Here is a 26,513-nt window from a genome sequence, read left to right on the forward strand (position 1 = left end):
ACTCCAAATTGATTGTGAGTGTGACTAGTTGTCTGTCTCTGTAAGATGGCAACTAATTCAGGGTGAACCCTCCTCCTGCCTGTGGATAGCTAGGATAGACTCCAGCATTCCCGCAACCCTTGTGAGGATAAGAAGCTCAGAAAATGGATGGTAGGTCGTATAGATGGATGCTTGAAGGTAATACGTGGAAAATGTGCAGACAAAACAATTTTGTAGTGAATTGTTGAATTAAGGTTTTGGTTGGGCAGCACGGTGGATCACCTGGAAAGCATTGGCCTCACAGTTCTGAGGTCCAGGGTTCAATCCCGGCCTTCCATGTGTGGAGTTTGCATGTTCTCCCCGTGCCTGCGTCGGTTTTTTTTTCCGGGCACTCCAGTTTTCTCCCACATCCCCAAAACATGTAACATTAATCGGACACGCTAAATTGCCCCGAGGTGTGATTGGTAGTGTGGCTGTTTGTCTCGATGTGCCCTGCGATTGGCTGGCAACCAGCTCAGGTTGTACCCTGCCTCCTGGCCGTTGACAGCTGGGATAGGCTCCAGCACTCCTGCGACCCTTGTGAGGATAAGTGGCTAAAAAAATGGATGGATGGATTTAGGTGCTGAACTCTTTTCTCTTCAGTTTTTTTTTTTTGGTCGACTGCAGCAAATTCTGACAAGGTAATGGAGTTTTTCCTAGGTAGCTTCAGATGTAGTATCATGTTATCATTTCACTGATTTGTGCTGATATTTAACCTGATGAATTCAGCATCCGGTGACGTTTATGCATTGCTGAGTTCAGGTTGTAGTTGACTGCAAAGGATTTGCAAACAGATATTCAAAACTGAATGTTTGATTTGTGGTTGTTAATTTGTCCCCTTACTTATAGTCCCTTAAAAGTGGAAAGTATACACTCCATTCAAACTTTGGTCATTCCTACACCACTCACCCGAGTTGGATCTAAATACTCTCAAATTAAAGCATCAAGTCTATAGTTAAAGCATCTTATGCAGTTTGTTGCAATCCACTGTTTTTTTCCAGCCAAATACATGAGCTAGATACAACACCAATTCCAATGAAGTTGGGACATTGTGTTAAACAAATAAAAACTGATCACAATGACTTGCAAGTCATGTTCAACCCATGTTTAATTCAAGACACAACAAAAGACAAGATATTTAATGTTCAAACTGATATACTATTTTTTTTTACCAATAATCATTAACTTGGAATTTCATGGCTGGAACACGTTCCAAAAAAAGTTGGCACAGAGTCTTGTTTCCCACTGTGTAACACCACCTTTTCTTTTAACAACATTCAGCAAATGTTTGGGAAGTGAGGGCACTAATTGTTGAAGCTTTGTAGATGGAATTCTTTCTCATTCTTGCTTGACGTACAGCTTCAGCTGTTCCACAGTCCAGGTTCTCCGGTGTCATATTTTACACTTCATAATGGGCCACACATTTTCAATCAGAGACAGATATGGACTGCAAGCTGGCTAGTCTAGTACCTGCACTCTTTTACTACTAAGCCACTCTGTGCAGAATGTGGTTTAGCATTGTCTTTCTGAAATAAGCAGGAGTGTACATGAAAAAGATGTTAGTTGGATGGCAGTATGTTTCTCCAAAACCTGTATGTACCTTTCAGCATTAATTGAGCCTTTACAGATGTCTAAAAGTACCCATGCCATTGGTACTTCCACAGGCCCATACCATCACAGATGCTGGCTTTCGAACTTTGCGCCCACAACTGTCAAAATGTTCTTTTCCTCTTTGGCCCAAAAACAATTTGAAATGAGATTTGTCAGCCCACAGAATACTTTAACACTTTGCATCTGTCCATCTTGGATCATCTTGGGCCCGGAGAAGCTGGCGGCGTTTCTGCGTATTGTTGATAAATTTCCTTTGCACAGTAAAGTTTTAAGTTAGCGGCGAACTGTATTTACTGACATTGGTTTTCTTTAGTGTTCCTGAGCCCATGTGGTGGTATCATTTACACATTGATGTCTGTTTTTGATGCACTGCTGTCTGACAAATCGAAGGTCACAGGCATTCAATATTGGTTTTTGGCCTTGCTGCTAACATGTGGGGATTTCTCTAGATTCTCTGAATCTTTTGATGATATTATGGACCGTAGATGATAAACTCCCAAAATTCCTCATCATTGTATGTTGAGGAACATTGTCCTGAAACTCTTTGACATTTTTTTTTGTCATGCACTTGTTCACAAAGATGTAAACCTCATCCCATCTTTGCTTATGAATGACTGAGCAATTCAAGGAAAATCCTTTCATACCCATTTATCTTGTTTACCTGTGGGATGTTCCAAACAGGTGTTTGATGAGGATTCCTCAACTTTCTCAATCCTTTTTAGGAATGTGTTGCAGCCATAAAAATCCAAGTTTAGGATTATTTGTGGAAAAACAATAAAGTTGATCGGTTTGAACACTAAATAACTCGTCTTTGTCGTGTATTCAATTAAACATAGGTTGACTGTGATTTGCAAATTCATTTTTGTTTCTTTAACACAACGTCGCAACTTCACTGGAATTGGGGTTGTTTTAAAGATCACCAAATAGCTGGATAGCTAGACAGATCGATATGTTATGATGTCATGGACAGTGTCAACTTGTTTTGATTATTTCCTTTGTTGTCTAAATGTAAGATAATCTGTTAAAATGTGATCATGCCCCACATACTTTTTTTTCTGAAAACAATAAGATCTTCATTAACATAAACCTCCAATCCATGCGCACGCACAATGAGCGATCCAATAAGGACACGCAGCTTCACTTTTGCTGGGGGCGAAGGGAAGCGGGGGACGCCTCTCCTCCTTGTCCCCGCCCCCTCCTAAACATTGGCCATTAAGTCGCCCCCCCCCCCCCCCCCAAAAAAAAAAAAGAAAAAAAAAACCTCCACTCGCCCCCCTTTCCATTCCCGTGGATCGTGTTTCTGGAGGCTCCTCGACATCTGCTGCTACGGCGAACGACCGTGCGCGCTCCCGCGTTCGGAACCCGCGCCTCCGGCAAATCTGCCCTCTTCCCAGGACCACCGAGCTCCGGTCTTCTTTTTGTGTGCGTGTGTTGCGTGTGCGAGGGATCATGTGGAGCCACTGTGCATGTGCCCTCCACGTTCCCCGGCTGTAGCTCCCCTCGCCTCCACTGCCCGACTGAGCACGAGCCGGGTTCTATCGAACTCAACACTTGTGTTTTTGTCCGTGAGCGCCCCAGGCAGCTGGTTTTTGCGGGTTCGCGTCCTCTCTTTGCCCCGGCAGAGGACAACTGAGGACGTCGATGCGCGCAGCAGAAGTGTCTGATGCTCTTTTGCCTCCTTTTTTAGTCCTTTTTCATTTGAATTTGTGAGAGCATGGAGTCTGTGGAGAAGGAGTGTGGAGCGCTGGGTGGCTTGTTCCAGGCTATCGTAAACGACATGAAGGTAAGAAACTAACTAAATGAAGTAGTGGCATTTATTACCTTGTAGTTGCCTCCACAGTTTCCGATCGGGAATCATTTTACTGCCTTTGTGTCTTTCCTCGCCCCCTCCTCCGCTTCCACCTCGCCGCTGCAAAGAGCCTGCAGGACAAACTGGAGATGAAACATGTTTCCCTTTGTGTAATTTACATAATGTGCAGCAGGTTTTTCGCCAACGTTGCCTTAAAAACATCAACAACTACTTTTAAACTGATGTCCGATAGGCTTCAGATTATTAATAAATAGTTATATATTATTTGTACTCCTTTTAATGTATATTTTAATTACAAATAATAATTTGACTAATAAGGACCTTAACCTAATAGCTGCAGCGTACACTTGAGTAAACAAACGCACCTTGCTGTAATATGAAGAAATACATTATTTTACGCCACAGAACAGCACTTGCGGCATGTTTGTATATTTCAAGGACACTTTAGTCATGATTAGAACCTATCGATTTACAACAGGGTTCAATAAGAATGCTAGCATACAGTCTGCAAAATAAAACAAAAGTCAGGTAGTTAGAAATAAAGTAAAGTAATTTTATGCCCAGATGAAAATGTCCTTGTTGTTGATCTCAGTCCTTTTTTTTTTTTATCCCAGTTTGTATATTTTCACTGGATTAAATCTCAGGCATGGAGGAATGCTTTTAGCAAAATAACAACTCTCTACATCAAAAACAGCTCAGAATATTATATAATATGCTCTGTGGTGTCATTGATTTGACATGCGGCCTTAAAACACAAAACAAAAGCAGCGGCAAAATGTTTGCGTCCTATTTTGTACGACCCAGATTCAAGCATGTGTTTTTATGTTGGGGAGGAGGGTCCCAGCGAAGGAAGTTGAACCCGGGTGGTCCATGGTTGCTCACGACAACAGATGGAAAGTGCGGACACATTCATTAGGCCTGAGAGACGGCTCTCCAAAAAGTGTCGCCCCGGCTTGTTTTACTTGATGTTGACAAGTATGTCGAGCATCGAGCAGAATTGTTACTGATCGCTCGCTGGCAGGGGGCCGCGGTGCTCTGGACCAACTATTTATGGAGCCTCTGTCAAGCTCCAACCAAATTAGCTCTCAGCTATTGGCAGGCGCCGCTTTAGTTTCACGCATTTCCTTTTGTGTTGGCCGGGCAGAGAGACAGAGACTCAGTAAAAAGTGTTTCGTTGAAAAGCAGATGAATGAGGCTAAAGCCCTGAGTCAGCACTGTCCGTGTCCACTGTCCTAGACAGAGATCTGACCTCATTCCTGCCGCCTGACTGGTCAACACAAGCCTGCCAGACCAGCTTTGTCAACCGGGGGGCTGCACAGACCCCACAGTTTCCTGTGGTGATCTCAACTGTCTACATAAGATAGATTAAATTTACTGTGTCGTGCTCGTACATGAAATGCTCGACTGCATTGACTGCACGGGAAAATTCTATTGTTAAAATGATATTGGTTCACATTTGGAGACAATTTTACCATAGGAAATTATATAAATTAGAGATATTTTTATTCCACTCAAACAATCATCATCAGGAAAGCCTTCATTATACGGTATAGGTAATGTTATAAGTGACTGACTGACTGGTTAGAGCGTTGGACTCACAGTTCTGAGGACTGGGTCTCAAATCCCGGCACAGCCTGCGTGGAATTTGCACATTCTTGTTTGCCTGGGTTTTTGGCTTAATCCCAAAAACATGCAACATTAATCGGACACTCTAAATTGCCTGTAGGTGAGAATGGTTGTTTGGTTCTATATATGCCCCGCCCCCTGCCTAAGAAGCCAGGATAGGCTACAAGCACTCCCATGACCCTTGTGATGATAAGTGCTACAGAAAATGGATGGATGTTTCAAGGCTCCAGTTTTTAATATTCATACAAGTGTATCCGCTACCTAATAAAAAACGAGCTCAACAAAATATGCACCACTTCTAAACTTTGTTGCTGTGGGATGGAAGTGGCGCATTTCGGAAGATGCAGAAGACTGACTGTTGGAGTTGGGTTGAGTTCTTGCATTTTACAAAATCCAAATTGTCATACACCTAAAACGAAGTTAACTGCTGTAATTTAAACTGTTCACTGCTTTCATTCACTGATTATTTCTCATTCAGGTCTTTGACTCGTGTTTTAACATAGTTGCTTTTCCCTTAATGTTCAGAGGAGCCAGGAAAGATACCGTTGTAGAACTTTTCTCAACGTGATACTTCCATCCATCCATCCATCCTCCATCCATCCATCCATCCATCCATCCATCCATCCATCCATCCATCCATCCATCCATCCATCCATCCATTTCTATTGCGCTTGATCTTATTAAGCTTGCAGGTGAGCTGGGCTATACCCTGGAGTGGTAACCAGCCACCCTCAAAGAACGACATTTATATCCTCGTCAGATGGCGGTTGTGGACGTGACGTCCCCCACCTCTGCTATTTCCGTGCATCGTACAACCCCCTACCCCCCTTGCCCACATCCTTTTCCACCTCCTTCAGCTGTCTTGGCAGCACATCCCTTTTTCACCAGGAAGCTGTGGGTCCTACAAGCTAATTAGACACCTGTTAGAGAGTCAAGCGTCCCAATTTACTCGCATGAAATCAGGTTATTTTAGTCAGGATTATGTTCAAATATATTTTCCCTAAGTACATATACGTTCTGTATTGAAATCCAAGCTTTGTGTTGTAATTTAATGATTTCATTCTCCTTTATTCCCATACATTTCTTTTAATTCCCATAAACTCACATGAATTTTGATTCATTCCCATGGAAAGCTCCATCCATCCATCCATCCATCCATCCATCCATCCATCCATCCATCCATTTTCTTGGCTGCTTATCCTCACAAGGGTCGCGGGGAGTGCTGGAGCCTATCCCAACTGTCAAGGCGGGGTACACCCTCAACTGGTTGCCAGCCAATCGCAGGGCACATCGAGACGAACAGCCGCATTCACAATCACACCTAGGGGCAATCTAGAGCGTCCAATTAATGTTGCAAGTTTTTGGAATGTGGGAGGAAACCGGTGTGCCCAGAGAAAACCCACGCAGACGGAGAACATGCAAACTCCACACAAGCGGGTCCGGGATTGAACCAGGGATCTCAGAATTGTGAGGCCAACGCTTTACAGCTACGCCATCATGCCGCCCGGAAAGCTTCAAATATTTAAAATTCTTGAAATTCTGAACATTACTGTTACTGTTCCAGGGAAGGAAGTGAGGTTCTAAATGGGAATGATAATGTTTTTATTGCCATTAATTGGTTGGAATGCACCAACATGTGCCAAGAACATTTTCAATATTGGGTCAGCAGCGAGCTAACAAACAGATGGGCAAACAAAAACCAAAAACAAAATGAAACACACTGCTGAATTATTTTTTTCAAATTTATTTTCTTTTCGCCTTTTGAGCCTTTGCCGACCACCCTAGTATTGAAAATGGTACAGTCTGATGCTATCCTCCGTAAAACAAGAAGTACCATGTTCACTCAAAACTGGTGGGCTAACGAACACGAGCATGGCGCTCCACAAACGTGTTCACTTATTACAGTTGTGATGCTGTTCTGTTACTCTTTAAAGACAGAACATTGAATGTTTTGCCTCATTAGATGTCGTGGCCTGTCAGTAAAAAGTGAATCTTTCAGTCTTGGCTCCCCACTCCCCTCTGCGGGATCTGGCCTTGAATGTGTTTCATGTTTGGCTTCTGTTCTTTGAGCTCAAGGCAGTGACTGATTAACCTGGGCAAAATCCAAAACAGATTTCTTTCAAGACATGCATGGGGTCACATAATGATAGGAGCGCTTATGTGGATCTTACTTAGAGTATATACCAGCCGTTCAAATACCAGCTTATAGCAATAAAAACAGAAGATGACGTTTAGGTTCCTTCACAGACCTGTTTCCTGCCTCAGGCTAGGAAGTTGATGACTGTTTACATGGTTCCGACACCATTTGAATTTATTCCAACTGGTGTGGAACTGAGCAACCATCGTCAAGTTTCAAGTTGAACCACATTATGAGATGATGTTCAACAATATTATGTCTAACTCTTTTATTTCTTTTTTGGGGGACTCTTATCAGAGCTCTTACCCAGTGTGGGAAGACTTCAGTGCCAAGGCTACAAAACTGCATTCTCAACTAAGGTGAATTGCACCTTTATCAGAAGTTTGACCTTTGTTGAATCCTAATCCTGAATTCTTACTGTTTATTATCATCTAATATCCACATATTTTCAGGACCACAATTCTGGCAGCCGTGGCATTTTTAGATGCTTTTCAGAAAGTGGCGGACATGGCAACCAACTCAAGGGGTAAGGCTGTTTTTTTTTTTTTTTTTTTTTTGTCTAACTCAATGGAAATATGTGTTATACTGTATACTCTATACAGTGAAGAAAACAAGTATTTGAACACTCTGCTATATTGCAAGTTCTCCAACTTAGAACTCATGGAGTGATTTGAAATTTTCATCGTAGGTGCATGTCCACTGTGAGAGAGATAATCTAAAAAGAAAAATCAAGGAATCACACTCCTCCATGATTTCTAAGTGGAAGAATTTGCAATATAGCAGGGTGTTCAAATACTTATTTTCTTCACTGTATAAGGGTCCCAGTTTGAAATTCATATTCACATCATTTTGAATATTTTTTTTCCAGATTAATTTCTGTAAAACCTGCAAAGGGGAGATCATCTCAGAGTAGTAATTCATATAATTTATATTTTATTATAATTTTGATCAGTTGTGTGGGATCTGATTTTTGATCACACAATCGTACCCTTACGACATTGAGTGCACTACTTGGGGGCAACAGGCAGTCGGAGTTTCCGGTCTAAAGAAGGCAACATGACATCAGTTAAGGTTTACATCCGCATATAACTCAAAAGAATCTCCCATCTCTTTAAAAATACGGTCAATCGATTAATTGATTGTTAATTTTCACCACAGCTGATCGACAAAATGTAGTCTGATACCCATCCCTATGGGTCCCATTTCTTTCATACCACATGAAGCAGAGGCCCCAGAGCCAAAAGCCATTTGGAGTTGTGTCAGCTCTTTCAACCTTTCTGGGCTATTTTTTGATATCTCTCTCAATGCTAAACCCGTGCTTTGCTGCCACACTGCCGACCAGGATAAACAGTGCCAGGCTGAGCTTTGAAGTCAAGAAAAATGTTCTTTTAGAAAAGTGATCAGAGGTCTGCAAGCGTCTGACCGTGGGATTGCCTGATCCTGAAAGCTTTTGTTTCAGTGTTAGAAATAACTGCAATTATTTTCTGCACTAAGGCCGCAACTATTTATGGCCCAAGCTGTCAATCTTCAAAATACCATCCACACTGTCATCTTCACTGTAAAGGTTTATGACCTTTCTCAGAGAAAATATATATAAATCGACACCCTGATATACACAACTACAGTTTAATAAAAGAAAATATAAGTAAGTAGCAGCTGTTATGTAATTAGGAGCAGGACTATTAGTGACACTACAATGCTATTCTGTGTAATTTACATTTAATACATAACATCAATCCATCCATCTTCTGAGCCACTTATCCTAACAAGGGTCGCAGGAGCGCTGGAGCCTATCTTAGCTGTCAACGGGCAGAAGGCAGGGTACACCCTGATCTGGTTGCCAGCCAATTGAAGGGCAAATGCAGCCGCACTCACAATAACACCTCCGGGCAATTTAGAGTGTCCAATTAATGCATGTTTTTGGGATGTGGGAGGAAACCAGAGTGGCTGGAGAAAACCCACATAAGTATGGGGAGAACATGCAAACTCCATACAGTGAGGGCTGGGATTGAACCCGGGTCCTTAGAACTGTGAAGCCAACGGTTTCCACCTTACGCACCGTGCCACATAATACATAACAGTGCATTCAAAATGTATGTTTATTAAAAATGCCCTGATGTGATCATGTAATGGGAAATTGGGCAGATCGTAATTTTCATCTGATCGGTATCATATTTTTATTTTTAAAGGTCACAAAGCAACGCAATAATTCTTAGAGATCTTTGCAAAATGGAACACCAAAATCTTAGATTTCTACTACACAATGTAGTCACTGATGGTGTAATGGCACCTTTGCCTGACTTTGGTGTATGTTGCATGGGTTCAGTTCAGTGATGGAGTTGGGAGTGCGAATGTTTGTCCCTGTCTTCATGTGCCCTGCGAGTGACTGGTGACAAGTTCAGGGTGTGGTCCGCCTTTCGCCCGAAGTCTGCTGGGATAAGCTCCAGCACCCCCGACCTGAAAATTGGGGGGCGGGTGTTAACGTAGTACTTTGTTGACACTGGCATTGCCGGTCTGTAATCGTGACTGTCATATTTACAGCACTGAAGATCGTATTACAGCTTGAAATTTTTTGCTATTCATATTTTAACAGTGTGGTATTTCGACATCATTATTTAAATTCAGCCTCTCCCTCAGACCAAACTGGGATAGACTTCAACACACCTGCAAATCAAGTGAGGATTACTGGTACGGAAAATGGAAGGGAGTTTCATGAATCTTCAAGTTGGATGAGAATTTTTTTTCGCAGTTGAGAGATACTTTGTACTTTGTGGACAACTATCGTTTTATTTACATTAAAACACCACTGATAAGCAGTATGATCATAGTTGACTCTATGTGGCCCTGACGTCTACAAGAACAATGCTCTTAAGACAGGCTAGGTTCAGGGGTAAGGCTGCTCAGAGAAGTGATAATCCAAGTTTATTGTTTCTTTGGTCCTAATGAGTTCTGCTGAGCTGCTTTGTCACCGAGCTAGCGGCAACGGTAGCGACAGGCAGACTAGCCACAGACACAGCTGATTAACACAGATTTCTTTAGAGTTGATTGTTGAGAGAAATATGTAGGTCAAAACCCCCTCTGTGAGCACAAATGAGAATATAAAGGCTCTAAACATGCATTAATGAAACTCTAGTACCATGAATGCACACACGCTTATATCAATGGGTACTTGACCTTTGCAGGTTACGTTCCCCTTTAAACAGCCGCTATTAGTAGTCCCACACTGTTCACTTGCTGCTGTGTCTTTTTGCATTGTTTCATTTACTTTACTTTTTGCAACACCTGAGTTTATTGTGGGACGTTAAATTAACTTACATGATCCCGTTTTTGGCAATAGAAAAGTTTGGGGTGAACATGTGCTGTACTTCCAACAATCAGAGAATACATCAAAATGGTGTATGGAGCCGAGTGATGAGAGAGATGGATGAATACACAGAAAATCCCTTAAGTGTGTCACCAAAACACCCACTCACTTCACTACTCCCTTCTTGAGGACATTAACATTTGGATTAGTACTTTTATTCCCAAACTATAAACCATATATATGCCTATATATATATATATATATATATATATATATATATATATACCAACAAGCAGCACTCTATGGATGAAGGTTTAAAAATACCGACCAAAACTATGCATACTTGAAAACTCACAAGAGAGACCGTTGTTTTCCTTCGGATGCCTTTATAAATTGATGTTTTCAAGCTACAAGTTTCTTCTTGACGGATATCTGAACTGTAGCAAGTTTACGGCTTCTTCATACCTGCAAGTATGGCGTAGGTGACATGATGTAATGCGGGCTTCGTCGGCCACATGACCAAGGGAGTATAAAGTGTCCTTTACAGGCACATCTTTGCCTTCAATTTTCAGATAGTACCTTTGACATACTCGCCTAAATTAAAAAACAAAGACACAAGTGTGCACACACGTGCATGCACACAGACACACACACCCTGCAGAATGAGCACATAGTTGCCAAATAAAGCAACATTTCCTCCAATAATTTTCCACTTCTACAATCCACGGAGTGACAGTGTATAAAGAAGGTTTTTATGATTTCCCCCCCAATTGAGTTATGCAATGTTTCCAACCAGTAATAACCTTATTTGGAGTGCCTCATAGACATTGTACTGTCTGTCTATGTGTGCGCTTGCATGCATGTGTGCATGAGTATGTATCTGTGTGTATGTTGATATGTCAAACTGCCACTCTCTGCGTCCCATGTTCACCGCTTCCTCTTGCCTGTGGAGTCCATTTATGGTTTCTGGTCTTTGCCGCGATGTCAGCATGTGTATTTTCTGGGGAGCCAGGAGGAAGTCGGATGAGAGGCTTTTTGGTGCTGTCACGTTGACGGATCTGTGTCTTAAGATCCCCATCTGAAGAAAGATCGCAGCTGGGTTCAATAAAAGTCCATCAACCACATCGGAAATTTGTGATTGGAGAATTTTGCAATTTTTAAAAATAAAATTGGTTCATGTTTCAACACCCATCTTTCCTTACACATAAGTCTGTGGCCCACTCCTGGGGAGGTTATATTTTTAGGTTTGTCGGTGTTGGTTTCTGTGGTGACCGTTTTTATCCCTCCATGTTAAACTAATGCGTGGTGCATGTCAGACTTCCACAGAGTGCTGCTGCTGTCTGTTTGGTATTTTGCTGTTGCTATGTTTGTTAACATGTGTTTTTGTGGGCTGGACTTCCATTTTTGGTCATGACTCAATTAGAAAGGGGTCAAAGGGCAGCTGGTGGGCGACTAATGTTCCGTAGGGGTATGGCGATACACGGTTCATCTATTCAGTTAGTGGGGTGAGCCTGAGGGTGGGGGTTGCGGTTGCAGTGGGATTTCCGCAGCTCCTGGTATCCAGGCCCGCCATAGGCGTTTTGCTAATCCTCTTAGCCCAACTCTATAACACACAGACTCAGACTGGCCTCTCGCCCCTCCTGAGCGGACGCCCCTGTTTTTATAAAATTCACAAACTGTGATCTTGAGGCAGACTGCTTTGCAAGTCTGTGTTTTGCCTCTATTTTGGCTCTAAGTGCCAGGCAGTAGTGGTGGAGTGCTAATGGATGCAAAATGCCCCATTGGTTTACTGCAATCCAGCGCTTTTACTCTTTATCCAGCCTCGGTCCATATCGAGTGGAGGCATGCTAGTAGATCAGTGTGTCAGTGAAGTAATAATCTCCTTGTGCACTGTGCCTCTCTTGGCTGGCAGATGGGACGGATATCCCTACCCGCCATCTGGACGAGCTGGCATGGACGAGTTATGACCCTGCCCTAGTGTAGCGCGAGATCAGCGGATTACTGTTCTCCACACTGTCTAAACACTGTAGCTATTTTTCACGCGCATGTCAAATAATGAAAGTGTTTGCATGTGACCAAGATTGACATCCATCAAGCTCGGCATGTCGTGTTGAAGCCCTGCATGGGGATGAGTGTTGTCATGTAAGCACCACAGCTGGATAGCTAGAGCTACATCCGATGTCGTTCTGACTTACTGAAATAATTTGGAGGGATTTTGAAAGACCAGTCCCTTAAATGAAAGAACCGTCTCTCATGTACCATGTCTGCCAATCTAATGCAACCCCGCAGACTGTTAAGATTAGTTTCCAAGGGGTCCAGTCTAGTGCGGTTTGCGGTGGTACGGTTTGGATCAGTTAATCATGCAGTGTGTTGGCAGGATGGCAATCGCACTGTCAGCTAAAGTGTGAGATCATTAAAGCACGACAGCATTTCAATGAATTAACCAGACATGAGGTAGTGATACACGATGTATTGTCTGTACTACGAAAAAGGATAGGACAATGCTCTGCCTGAGGGATTGGTCACATACTTCAGTTCCCGTCTACAGCAGTGGGCAGTGCAATACTATTATGATCCATATCCCAAATGAAAGACCACGGAAAATTGTTATGTAGGCGTCAGATATTTTGGGAGCTTTTACATGAGAAATGCCAAAAAACATCTACCACATTAAACCAATGCAGGAACACTTTCCAGAATACTACTGCATTTTTCACTTTCCCTCTCTTTGAAATTTGTTTGGTCCATTGTTATTACTACATTCAGAAAGGAGAGGAAATACAAAAGGCTGCAATAGTTGTGCGAGGAGCAGGCTAAATGGAATAATAATAATAATTAAAGAGAAAACATATTTAGGTTCAGCATAGCTTTCATTCTGAGGCTGAATACCAAGCTAAGAAGACAAACAGACTTCAAAAGAACATTTTGTTCAGAAACACTTGCACATGAACTCTGGATGGAAAGAGTGTGAGAGTGCTGGAAGAGAAAACACTTTATGAGGAAAGACAACAATATTCTGCATACTTCCACTGATTATGTAAAAAAATGACTGGGCTTATTTAAGATGGTGATAATTTTTTTTTATAACTGTTATGGGACCACATTTTGTGTGGTCAGCTGATTGGTGGTTGACCCCCTTTCTCTCTCTACTAGAGACAATGAAAGCGGGGTCCCTTCATCCACTGTGATCTAGTCTACCCATTTATGTCTACGTCTGCCTCCGGATAAATTGCGGCAATTGTGGTGACCCCCAGTTTTAATCAGGTTTTGGATCAATGTAATACGTGATTTACTTGATGAACACTAATCAGATGTCGGCCTGTGCTATACAGTGGACCCCTGCTATTCACGCCTTGGCACAAATATTGAAAAACTGCAAATAACACTGGTCAACAGCAAATCTATTATCATATTTTTTTCTGACTCAAGACAATTTAATGTACTGAATCTTAACCCATTCGTGTGCAGCGTCCCATCATATCATAAAAAAATCATACAGATTTTTGAACTTTTTTTTTTTAATGTGGCCACATGTTTTTCAAAGGGGTTTGAGTCCTGAAATGAAAGGTCAATTTAACATACTGTAAAAACCTGACCTGAACAAGTTAAACGGACGTTTTTTTCAAATTAAGAGATGCCAAATTGTTCTAAATCAATTAAAAAAAAACAGACAACTTCCTTGCAATTTTTTTTCAACCCAGTGAATTGATGCTCTCTTAAACTAAAACTCTGAGAAAAACATGTGAATAAGTGAGGGATGAGGTCAAAAACATAATAAGCCCGGGTTTTTACAAATAATGGGGGTTAAGTTGAGTTTGCAAATGCTATACTGCAAATATGAGGGGGATCCACTGTATACTTTTTTGCTTAAGCATTACTCTTAGAGCACTAACATAAGTATACCACAATTTTATATGTGAAATGCACCATGCGAAGAGTCATAGTGAACACTGATAAGTAGATAGTCCAGTCTATCACACATATTTGCGTTCAGTATCATAATTCCCCGCCCCCTTTTTTAATAATTTATTTAGATTTCCAGGTGGTGGGTGGGCAGACGTTTTTTTTATGAAAAATGCTTATTGGTGGTATCCATACATCCATTTTCTTAGCCGCTTATCCCCACGAGGGTCGCGGGAGTGCTGGAGCCTATCCCAGCTTTCAACGGGTAGGAGTCAGGGTACACCCTGAACTAGTTGGCAGCCATTGCAGGCCACATAGAAACAAACAAGCATTCACACTCACAGTCACACTTGCGGCCAAATTAGTCTCTCCAATGAATGCATGTCCTGGGGATGTGGGAGGAAACCCACGCAGGCATGGGCAGAACATGCAAACTCGGATTCGAAACCCGATCCTCAGAACTGTGAGGCCAACGCTCGAACCAACTGCTCCACCTTGTCGCCTTATTGGTGGTATTTCCTTGCATATCGAAGAATTTTGGGATGTTAGAATTATTGTTGTTGTTTTTCAACTTAATTATTGCAAATGGGCAATGGGCAAGGGTTCCTATTAGCTAATCTTTGCTATTTGTGGTTGGGCCTGGGAACAGAGTACACATTTCTATATGCGTGCACAATAGATATTTTTATTCTTTTATGCTACTACTGGAGAACTATTTTGAATCAATCAGTTGTATTTATTTATAAATCACTTTAAAAACAACAGAATAATGTGCTGTACAAAAAGAGATTACATTAGATAAGTTAACAAAAAAAAACCAAAATAAAAAGCACAAGGACAGGCACCAAGATGAAAATCATCATTGAATGCTAGAAAAATCAGTTTTCAAATTTGATTTAAAAAAACATTTGTTGTCCAATGTAAAATGGTACTTTATAGGCACACTTTCTTCAACTTTACACTACACTACAAACATTACACTTCAAAGATATTTGTCATCTTCTTCTTTTTTTCTCAACTTGTCCCTTTAGGGATGACAGCGTGTCATCTTTTTCCATTTTATCCTATCTCGTGCATCCTCCTCTTTAACACCCCTGTCCTCATGTCCTCAGTCAGAACATCCATCAACATTTACTTTGGTCTTCCTCTCACTCTTTTTACTGGCAGCTCCATCCTCAGCATCCTTCTATCAACATACTCACTATCGCGCCTCTGAACATGTCCAAACCATCATCAGCGTAATTAACACCAGGCCCACAATATTGACAATAACTACTAATTAGTCATAACCATGAGTTGTCTTCTGTTTCCAGTCACTGACTTTTTTCATATTCTGATTAATCAGGGCGGTATGGTGGCTCAGCTGGTAAAGCGTTGGCCTCACAGTTCTGAGGTCCCTGGTTCAATCCCGGACTCGCCTGTGTGGAGTTTGCATGTTCTCCCCATTCCTCCCACATTTCAAAAACATGCAACATTAATTGGACACTCTAAAATTTGCCCCTACGTGTGATTGTGAGTGCGGCTGTTTGTCTCGATGTGCCCTGCGATTGGCTGGGAACCAGTTCAGGGTGTTCCCCGCTTCCTGCCCGTTGACAGCTGTGATGGACTCCACCACTCCCTGTGACCCTCATGAGGATAAGCAGTGAAGAAAATGGATGGCTCGATGATTTAATCACTAATGGGAGTTAATTTGAGTGATTTTAGGCCAGTCCAAAATCTGAGTTGAGCTTCTCACTTGGATTCTACAAAGTTGAACTGTCTCTGTAGTGTCAACATTTTCTCTTCTTGAATGCGCTCAGAACCTGAAAACGTATGAAAATGTAAATGTGGCCTCGGCGGTCACAGGTCACAGGTGGAGGAAGTGGGTCATGCGTTTCGGATGTACGAATGGCAGATGTAGCAGTGCCTGTGAGGATAGCCTTCAGCATTGTTTGCAAATGAGCGGCTTGGTGGAAGCGGTCACTCGAGGGTGTGAAACAAAAGAATGAATATGTATATAGGCTTGCGTGGATGAATTTAGTGCGAAAGAACTCGAGAACCCTCAACCAAAACTCACCAAACACCCTTTGAATTAATAAACAAACAAATAAATAAAAAGATATCATGAGCAAGCGGAGGCACACTCTTTTTGAATGTTGAACATCACATACAAACTGACCTCACATATAATTTTGTGGATATGGACAAAAATTCTTATTGACACACTTGAAACTATTGTTTTGCGTTTAGAGTGCGAGAGCCGCAAATGTGGGAAAAAGTCAGCATTCTTATCAGTTTGGAAATGAGCAATATTTGAAAACTACAACACATTTAGAGCCTTGAGACTGACTGGACATATCGTGCCTCACCCTCAAGGTTGTTGGTGTGCAACCATGACCTCTATTACTTATTATGTAACTCTTCATAATGGATGAATTTCAAAGATATGCAGTGTCATTTAGATTGTTTTGTGGTATTTTCTGTGGTTTCAATACTTTTATTCAAATTGTAGTACATCTGGATTCATTCAATAACATAAAAGGTGATCCAGTGTGTACATGTAAATGTCTGAGGATGAAGTGTGGATACGCACGATTTATTGCGCTGTATAGTAGCCCCCTTTTCAACCTCAATGAAAAACACATTTAGGCAAGGGGTTGAGTTTATTTTTAGAAACGTTTATGTTCCTTCACAGGAGGTTCCACGTCCGAAATATCTCTCCCCACCCCCCGGTTGCCCCTTCTCCACATAATACTCTCCAGAACATGGTTACACCACATAACGGCCCACTGAAGTCTGTCTGCTTCTCCGAGCGCCTCAGGTTGTGACTTGGGAGGTGGAAATTGCTGTGCGTGCTCTCTGGCCCAGACAACAATAGGATGAGTGTGTTTGACTCCTCGCGTGGACTAAAACAATCGCTGCGGAGGTTGTTTCCTTTGCCTTTCAGTAATGTTGCCACATGTAAGAGAAGACAGATGCAAGGAAGTGACGCACAGGCTGGAGACACAGTAAATATAGCACATAATTGCATCCATTCTTTTGTCAAAACACTTTGGGGATTATTAGGATTTCATCAAAAGTAAAAAAGTCAAGTCTAAGGAGTGAAAATAAGTCCTTTGAATCTGCAAGTGGTACATTAGATACTGATATATCTATTATATGTTTAAAGGTTAAAAGACATAAGGTACATCCAGCTTGTATTATGTTGAACAATCCTTTCATGTCATATACTGTATTCTGGAATGCTTCTCAGAGACGCAGTTTGTAAAAATGAATTGTTGTGCAACATATTAACCCATCATATCCGCTGAAATACATACACACTGAACCTATTAACCCATTAAGATGTTGCATTCAATTCCAAAACAGCATTAAAAAAAACACAAAACAGAAAACCCACGCAGGCATGGAGCCGGGATTTGCACCCCGGTCCTCAGAACTGTGAAGCAGACGCTCTAACCAGTTTTCGCACCGTGCCGCCACAATTTGACATGCTGTATAAAATAATGTGAAACAGATTTGATCTCATTTTTTTTCAAGTTCAGCTCTTTCGATCTTGGATAAGAGATTTTATGCTGGGTTGTTAAAGTCTCATACTGGGTCTATCATCTTCAATTTATGCAGCAAACTCAGTCGGATCTCTTGTTTAAGACAGCAAGCATATGTCTTTATATCGACTGCTTGCACTGAGCCATAGCTGTGCTTTGAAGCATGTTTTTGATGATGTGAAAGTAGAACGTCCAGCTTTTGATATCTTTTCAATGCAGTAAAGCAATTTTATGTGGTGCAGACCGGTTACCCATGAAGTCATATTTCGGCGGACAGGCATAGAAACAAATGAGAACAAATAAGAAAAAAAAAAAATTACTCACAATTACTTCCCATTATTTGGAGTTGTAGTAATTAGTGGGAGTCCTGTGCATGTTTCACTTCAACAAACCGTCCGGTTTCATCATCAATCATAATGATCTGTGAAGCAGCAAACGGTCTGGTCGAGCTGCTGGTTTGGGAAAATAGTAGTTAACCCTGCTAACGTCTGCTATTCCGATTGTTGCTAGTCTGAAAACAAATACTGTACTGTATTTTCTGGACTATAAATTGCAGTTTTTTTCATAATTTGACCGGGGGGGCGACTTATTCTCCAGAGCGACTTGTATGGGAAATTATTAGCACATTTTTACATCCATCCATCCATTTTTCGAGTCACTTATCTGTTATTTTCACACTGATAACAATAAGAGGGCGCTCTCGGCCCGTGTATACGATGACGGATGGAGAGCACAGCTTCCGGGTGAATGCACGATGCAACTTTCCGGGAAATCATTGGATGGGACAACAAAGTATGGACTTCCGTGACAGCCAAATCCATCCTGTCAGGATTCAGAAAGGCAGGAATAGGTTAGTTGTAACTGCAACTGACGATGAGTCTGACGTAAGCGATGTAGAAGAGGAAGCGGCGCGTCGTCTACCGCTGGAGTTGGTGGACTTGTTTAGAAGTGACACCGAGGCTGAAGATTTCATTGGATTTTAATTACTGGACATTTGGAGTGACATGGATGGTTTTGGTAAGCTTCTTAGTATGTTATTCATGCTATAGTTATCGGAATAACTCTTAATGCTATGTTAACATACCAGGCACGTTCTCAGTTGTCATATAACGTAAGCATACCGTTCAGCCTGTTGTTGCCTCTATTCTATTTTTATTCTACCTGTTCATCATTTAAATTTTAAATGACGTCTGTTCTTGGTATTAGATTTTATCAAATATAATTCCCCCAAAATTCGACATATACTCCAGTGTGACTTAGATATGTTTTTATCTTTGTTTTTATGGATTTTATGGGTGTTGCGACTTGTACTCCGGAGTGACTTGTAGTCCGGAATATACGGTATACATACTAGCAATGCAACGAAATTTCACCAAAGTAAAATTGGTTTTCGGTTTAGTTTTGGTGCATGAATAATATATCCCTGCATGACCTCTGAACTTGCAGCAAGAATTAAAGCAGCAACGCCAAATGAAACACCATCTAAATTTGTCCAGTGACGGCAGCAGATGGGGGGGGAGTTGAAAGTCCTCATTAAATTGGTCGATTGGAAGATGAAAAGTCACAACCGTAATTAGCAATTAAAATGTTAAGCATCGATGCGGAAGAAAGATGTTGACTAGTCAGTTGAGTCCCTAGTATAGAGTGACTCATACTAGGAGCCATTTCTAACATCTCTCATCTCCCGAATTGCAAAAAAAAAACAAAACAAAACATTGTTTGATTTGTATTTTGCATCACAATTTCAATCAAAAGATATTATTATAATCTTGTGAAAACTTTTTTTTTAAATCCAATTTTTACGGTGGACCTTACAAAATGGCAGGTGCGTGTAGATTTATAGAGCCTTAAATATGAAGTCTGGCTGTGCCTGTTGCACCTGCACAAGTTAACCAAAATTCTTCTTCCTGAAAACCAGTTCTAGCCAGGCAGCACCCTGTCGTTCGTGTGGGCCCGCTTTCATCCTCCCCCTGGCTCCTCTCTCATCCCACCAGCTCTTTTCATCCCTTAGTGGCCTCTGCCAGTTCACGTTCAGCAGCACTTTCATAAGCTGAGAGAGGCTAAAGGCAGCAGGCTTAACTGTCTGTTCCAGCCACAGTCAGCATGCCGACTGTAGTGTCAATTTGAGGAATTGCTGTTTCTCGCGGATAATGGAAAATCCCAATATCAGCAGAAGCTGAATAAGTGCAAATATAACAGTTGGATTTTCATGGAATTTATCCATGGAGCATGCTCTATGTCCTTTGCAGTCTAGACCGTATAAACACTTTCTATTGGGGGCAAGAGAGTGGGCCAAACTGCAGTACAGATCTTGTAGTACCGCTCGCAATGCCTGGTCTGATGCTCTGTCCAATTCAGGAGTCCAATGAAACATGAGAGCCATCGTTCAGCAAAATTCCCATACTGAAGACATCAGGAATCAGGTGCTGTAGCTCCTGGCTCCTTGGCAGGGAAGTCCGTGATATTGCAGACCTATTAAAGGACTCCCCATTCCCAAAGGAATTACGAAAGATAATGAGAACCAGAGCTTGGTGACTGTTTAGACCACACTTAGCTGAACCTCAGTGCTGGAGCTTTGCAATTTTCCCACCATGGGCTTCACCCTAATGTAAGTCATATCAAGTTATTTTAAAGAGGTGATGCAAATTTGCATTTAGAATTATTGAGCAGTGTTTGGTTCTAACGAACTCGTGAGGCACTCCCAAATGTAGGCTGGCCCAAGATACATGACAGAGTCGGACAACAGCAGTCTAGCCTGTTTTTGACTTTGTCCATTCACATCCGAGTGTTTGCTTCGGGGGTTATCCCGACTTCCTCTTCAGCCACAAGGGGGAAAACCTACTAAATAACTTTCCCAGCTACTCTGTATAAAACAACCTTTCATGCCAAGAAAGTCAAGAAAAAAAGAAATGAGTGGCTTTTTATTTTGAATTAGCAAAATTCTCAAGTTCATTCCTGTCTTTGCTTGTGTGTGATTGTCACACGTGAGGGAGCTGTGGGAGTGATTCATACTGTCCCATTCCATCCGGTGGAGGCCAGAGGCCAGGAGGGCTTTCAGATCGGGCCAGGAAGCGACTGGACCTCCTCAGGATGTAGCTGTCAGTCGATCCTCCTCGGGGAGGGAAAGGAAGAGAGGAGATGGGTCGAGGAGAATATGGGGGGGTGGCGGGATGCACCGGTGGAGGTGAGACATTAAGGTGGGGGTTGGGTACTCACGGCTGCCTGGCAGTGACTTCGCAAAGGTCTGTTAAAGAGATGAGATCCCGTTTGTCTCGGTCTCTCGTGCCGTGTGACGTTGATGAGCGATTTCACAGCTGCGCATGCCTTGTAATGCTAGCGAGAGATGCATGACCTGCGTCCACATGCCTCGGATCTATTTCCTTCGCACAGTCTGCATTCCTTGAAGTTCACTTCCTTTTTATAAAGAGGTCAGCAATTGGGAAATTGTACAAAAGTAATAGCACAATATAATAACGTCATATACAATAGGTCAAATGTCTCAAATTCTTCCTTTTTTACCATGTTAGAAGCCAAGCATGTTAAGATGTAGTGACGTGGTCACGCCTTCAAAAATTTAACATTAGCTTATATTCGTCTTTAAACTTTAAAAAATTAAATCATACAAATAATTTATTGTCCATCTGTGAGAGGAATTCCACTTCCATAAGTAAGTCCAACAGATCTATTTGTTGTTTAGTGCCGGTTGCAGCTGTTGCCTATATGACATTTCAAATGTAACCAACTCACCCCCATCTTTCTCAATCATCTGATGGGACATAGTAAATATTCCCTTCAAGGGATGCCCACTTTCTTAGACACATGATGATTGCGTGTCATTGAAGTGGAATCCAGAGTATCTTTGAATGGTTCCAATGGTTGACACTGTGGTGGTCTCTGTCCTCTGTCCTCTCTCCTAACCCTAACCCTAAACCTCTCTCCAGGTTCTTTATCTGACGACCAAAAATAGTGCAGATCTTAGTGGACAGCAATGTAGAGCACAATGTGCTTCTTTGACTTTACAGCCTGATTTTGCAGGGAGCTTTCAAATCAGTTCTTGTCTTTCTGCCTTGCATGAATGGTGTTTAGGAAACAAAGAGAACCGGAAAGGCAGACCAACCAAGGAAGAATAGAGGGATATCCCCTTTTAGCTTCCCTCTTTTTTTTCCTCGGGGATAGAAGGGTTGAGAATTTTTGGATGGGTGCGGGGGTTAGTTAATTGCATCACTTGTCCATACAGGGGCGTGAACATTTGCTTCGGGGACCTGTGCACACACATTTCAGAACAAGGATGTCTTGGCTAGGCCTGTATGTGTGGTGAGAGACCCTAAGATTAGCAATGTGTGGCCCAGATTACGAGAGGATCAATGCTGCCACATACTGCACTAGCCTGTGAACCATTAGTGAGACACTGGCCCGTCTGAGCTTTAGAGCTTAAGACTCCATTTAATTACACTTCAACGGAGAGGAAAAGTACAGTAAGAAATTCTCACAAGCTGTCATTTAGACTGTGGCGCGGGCCACATCTGCAAATTTAGTATGATATATCAGGGACAATGTTGGTACATTTCATCAGGAAGGGGATATACAGTAGACGTGTTTGCAGACAATTTCACATTTGCTTTAATCCCATACTGTAAATGTGACATTTATGGTCTCTGCTTATACAATTGCTACCTTACAGTTGCAGGGGAAAGCCACTTGTTGAGGCTGGCACTTCTTTTGGAAAAAAAAAAAAAAAAAAAAAGTCAGTTTTGTATGAGTTCAATCTAAAGTTCTGTGGAACATCTTTCCATTCTTTTTTTAAAACCCATATGATTTTTGTCTTTTTATTTTAAGGTGCCACCAGGGATATTGGCTCCGCTTTGACCAGGATGTGCATGCGGCACCGCAGCATCGAGGCAAAACTCCGCCACTTTACCAAGTACGTGTCTTCTGAATGTTGTCTGTCTCCCGTCAACTTGTGAGGAATTTGTGCTCTTAGATTCCATTTTATCTCATTTGAACTTTATCTCCTCCATAAGTGTTCTCTCCAAGACAGACAAAGCAATTTACAAATGTTCTGTCTCATCTTCTCACTGTAGTGCTCTAATGGAAGGCCTGGTCACGCCACTCCAGGACAGAATAGAGGAATGGAAGAAAACTGCCAATCAATTGGACAAGGACCACGCCAAAGGTGGAAGAATTTTTCTTTAAATTAAAATAATAATTAAAAAGTATCAGAAAGTATTGCATTATCTTTGAGCGTGCGACTTTCCTGCTCCACAGATTACAAGCGGTCGCGGCAAGAAATTAAACGAAAGTCATTAGACACCATCAAACTTCAGAAAAAGGCTAGAAAAGGTGAGAAATGCTTAAAATGAGTTTGACCGCAGCTCGTGTAAGTGAATTGAGTTGAACTAGCGCCATCTTGGGTTAGATACAAGAGTTACAAGTAAGCGAGCAACCTGATGTAAAAAACTTCACTCCTTGACGTTTACTACTTGATGAACACAAAACAAAAGCTCTCCTTCTCTCTATTAGTGGTTGTAACAAAGCTGTCATTTGCACAAGTCTTCTTGCATCGTTCGTACAACATTTTCAAATTGTGTCCTGTATTGGTCCTGCTAACATTGCTTGTTTTTCTCTCCCTCCCTGCCTGACCCTAAATTCCCAATCCCTCCTTGATTTCTTTCTGGCAATATCCCCCCCGACTTTAGAGCTTCTCGGTACGTCTGCTCAGTTTAGCATATGACAAATGCATGTGTTAGTTCTTCTAGGTATCACAACCATTTTAACACTGTCATTCAGAGAAAACTTGCAGGTTCAAGACACTCGTCTTCATCTCATTGCATACAGTTTGTATGTGCTCACAGGGAAAGTTCATTGATAAAGTTCATAGTCAAAGTATTTGTCCTCCCTGTCCATTCATGCTTCATTCATGTGACTCATTAAATGAGGACTGTAGAACTTGGAATTGACCATTTCTTGTCTAGGCTGCTCAATACAATATGGCCAAGTAGACAATAAATCAGCAGTAGCATTACAAGGCAAGGAACAGAATGTACACCATACACAGGACTCACATCCCAAGCAGTAGAGCTAATAAAGGGATATGATCCTGCCAGTTCCTATTATTTCCTATGGGGGAAATTATTTCTCAACACCAACAAGTTAGAGCTTGCCCCTGCAACATGTTGGTTAACCAAAGAGGTTCCACTATATGACAATGTTTGACTCTGCCAATACTATAACAATTGGACACAAGATCACATACACCTGCACAATTGAATCTAACCTGTAAATCCAGAGAGAGGTTAACAGTCAAACACACCCATCAAAAATGTGTGGGTAATGCAAATATATTATTGTGAACAACAATTACTGAAAAACGTATACAATACATATCTGAGGGAATCTTTGTGTTCAGATCCATGAAGCTGTCTGTTATATAAGTGGCATCTTACTCATCAACGTCGTATCCTTTCATTCTTCATTGCCTGTGTTCAACCATCATGGTGTCAAAGTAGGATTGATGAACACCTTCCTAATGGAATTCATTCAGGAGTTTTCGAGTCATCTCCAGTAGCTCTGCATCAAGTCATTATCTCTGACATGCTTCATTGTCCTCCCATTGCCATGTACATGAACCCATTAGATAAACAAATATGTTTTCTAATCATCTTTCATTTTTGACTCCCCCTTTCTTTGGTGCACTATTGACACGCTTATCTTCCCGCTTCATAACTTCCCATCTGGTTCTGCGCCTCCTTCTCTCTCGCCTCTTCTCTCAAACTCCCCATCATTCTTCCTCTCTTCTGTTACTCTGTACACATGCTTGCCTCCATCTTTCACAGGGCGGGGCAACCTGCGCCCACAACTAGACAACGCCATGCAGGACGTCAGCGACCTGTACCTGCTCATGGAGGAGACGGAGAAGCAGGCGGTGCGCAGAGCACTCTTAGAAGAGAGGGGGCGCTATTGTACATTCATTAATTTGCTGCAGCCAGTTGTGGTGAGCAACAAGAATGAATTACTGTATGCCGTGTGAATTTGTTTGAGGATTGGTGTAAAATAAGTTGTATTTTTTGTTGTTGTTGCAGAATGTTGAGATTGCCATGTTGGGAGAGACAACACACTTACAGGCCATAGTTGATGACCTTACGCTGTTAACTGAAGACCCACACAAACTTCCTCCTGCCAGTGAGCAGGTAAAAGAAATTGAATCGTTTCAATATCCCAACCAAGCTTGGGAGAATTTTTGATGCAGCTACTGTAATTTTATCTCTCTGAAAATGTCATGACCATATTGCTGTGTGTTGCCACAGGTGATCCGGGATCTGAAAGGTTCAGACTTTACCTGGTCCTATCAGACACCTCCCTCCTCTCCTGGCAGCATCAGCTCCAGAAAGAGCAGCATGTGCAGGTCAAATTCAAACAGATTCATCTCATTCATCTTTGTCAACTACAGAGCTTCCTTCGCAATTGTTTGTTGTTACAATCCTAATATGTTCACTATGTTACATTTAATTTTCAATCTGACAAAAACCAAGTTAGACATGGATAAAGGAGTGCTCAAAATTCCCAACTCACCACCCTTCATCATTACCCCGCAGCCTCACACTGTTTTATTGCCAGTGATATTTTGTTCCATTAAAACTGCTTCTCATGTATACGGCTCGTTTGTATATGAGTGGCGACATTCAAGGTTCTTGAATCTATCCATCTATTCAGTCATCCATTGCCCCGGTGGTTCTTTTTTTTTTGCCACATACCGTAATTTCTTGAAAATAATGCGCAATTTTTCTAAAAATATTTTCAAAAAGTTGGTAGAGCGCATTATATTTCGGTATGGATGAAAAATAAAAAATACAATCACATTGTATAGTCGTGTACAGGTACAAAGAGTGGTTTAAAAAAATATACATTTCGATATGACATTCAATGTCTTATGTTACACATTTATATATATTACGGAAATGTGCGCCCCCAATCTGGGCTCTATGACCTCCTCTGGGAGCTTGCATTTTACGATTGTTAGCGTAGCATGTTTGTTGCTCCTGCACCAAAGATAAGAAACGACAACATGTTTGTTTTAACTTAAACTAAGACAAAAAATGTCGACTACAACGGCTAGTTGTGCAGCTGCTTTTAAAAGAAATGTGTCATCACTCGTGGCGATGATACCGCAAACCCGGAAGTTGCGCCGCAGTCCGAAACAATGATAGCTTGCCTCAGTGGCTTCAGGTGGGTATCAAAACAACGTGAGCTCAAACTATGTAGTACAAGCGTCATGGGCACATAATAAAAAAAACAGGAGCCCGCACATAATTGAAATTCTCGCTTTTTTTAAAAATGTGCCCATTACACTCGTTTCTACGTAGTTTGAGATTACATTATTTTGATAACCACCTGATGCTATATTGAAGCCAAATGGAGGGTGAGAGGCTGCGCTGCAGAACAAAAACTCTTGGTATTAAAAAAATGTTTCCTCACAAATGCCATGGATGGCACAGAGTATGACATGCGGTGGGAGCAAAATAGGATCACTGTTCATGATTCAATGGAGGAAGCACTGGAACTGGACCACGTCATCAATGA

At 41.7% G+C, this 26,513-nt stretch overlaps 1 protein-coding gene across 3 annotated transcripts in view; it reads left to right on the forward strand.

Moving 5' to 3' along the window:
- The first annotated feature begins 2,919 nt into the window (after positions 1 to 2,919).
- The window catches only part of mtss1la (MTSS I-BAR domain containing 2a), a 28,187-nt gene continuing 4,593 nt past the window's right edge, over positions 2,920 to 26,513 (forward strand). For all 3 annotated transcript variants that reach the window (XM_061823168.1, XM_061823169.1, XM_061823170.1), the window contains exons 1-9: positions 2,920 to 3,412; positions 7,500 to 7,561; positions 7,655 to 7,728; positions 22,773 to 22,857; positions 23,018 to 23,109; positions 23,202 to 23,276; positions 24,770 to 24,927; positions 25,016 to 25,123; positions 25,241 to 25,338. In XM_061823168.1, coding sequence (XP_061679152.1) covers positions 3,344 to 3,412; positions 7,500 to 7,561; positions 7,655 to 7,728; positions 22,773 to 22,857; positions 23,018 to 23,109; positions 23,202 to 23,276; positions 24,770 to 24,927; positions 25,016 to 25,123; positions 25,241 to 25,338 — 821 coding nt within the window. In that variant the 5' untranslated portion in view covers positions 2,920 to 3,343. The remainder of the gene's footprint in view (positions 3,413 to 7,499; positions 7,562 to 7,654; positions 7,729 to 22,772; positions 22,858 to 23,017; positions 23,110 to 23,201; positions 23,277 to 24,769; positions 24,928 to 25,015; positions 25,124 to 25,240; positions 25,339 to 26,513) is intronic.

The sequence above is a fragment of the Syngnathoides biaculeatus genome, chromosome 6, assembly GCF_019802595.1.
Source record: "Syngnathoides biaculeatus isolate LvHL_M chromosome 6, ASM1980259v1, whole genome shotgun sequence".
Taxonomy (NCBI): domain Eukaryota; kingdom Metazoa; phylum Chordata; class Actinopteri; order Syngnathiformes; family Syngnathidae; genus Syngnathoides; species Syngnathoides biaculeatus.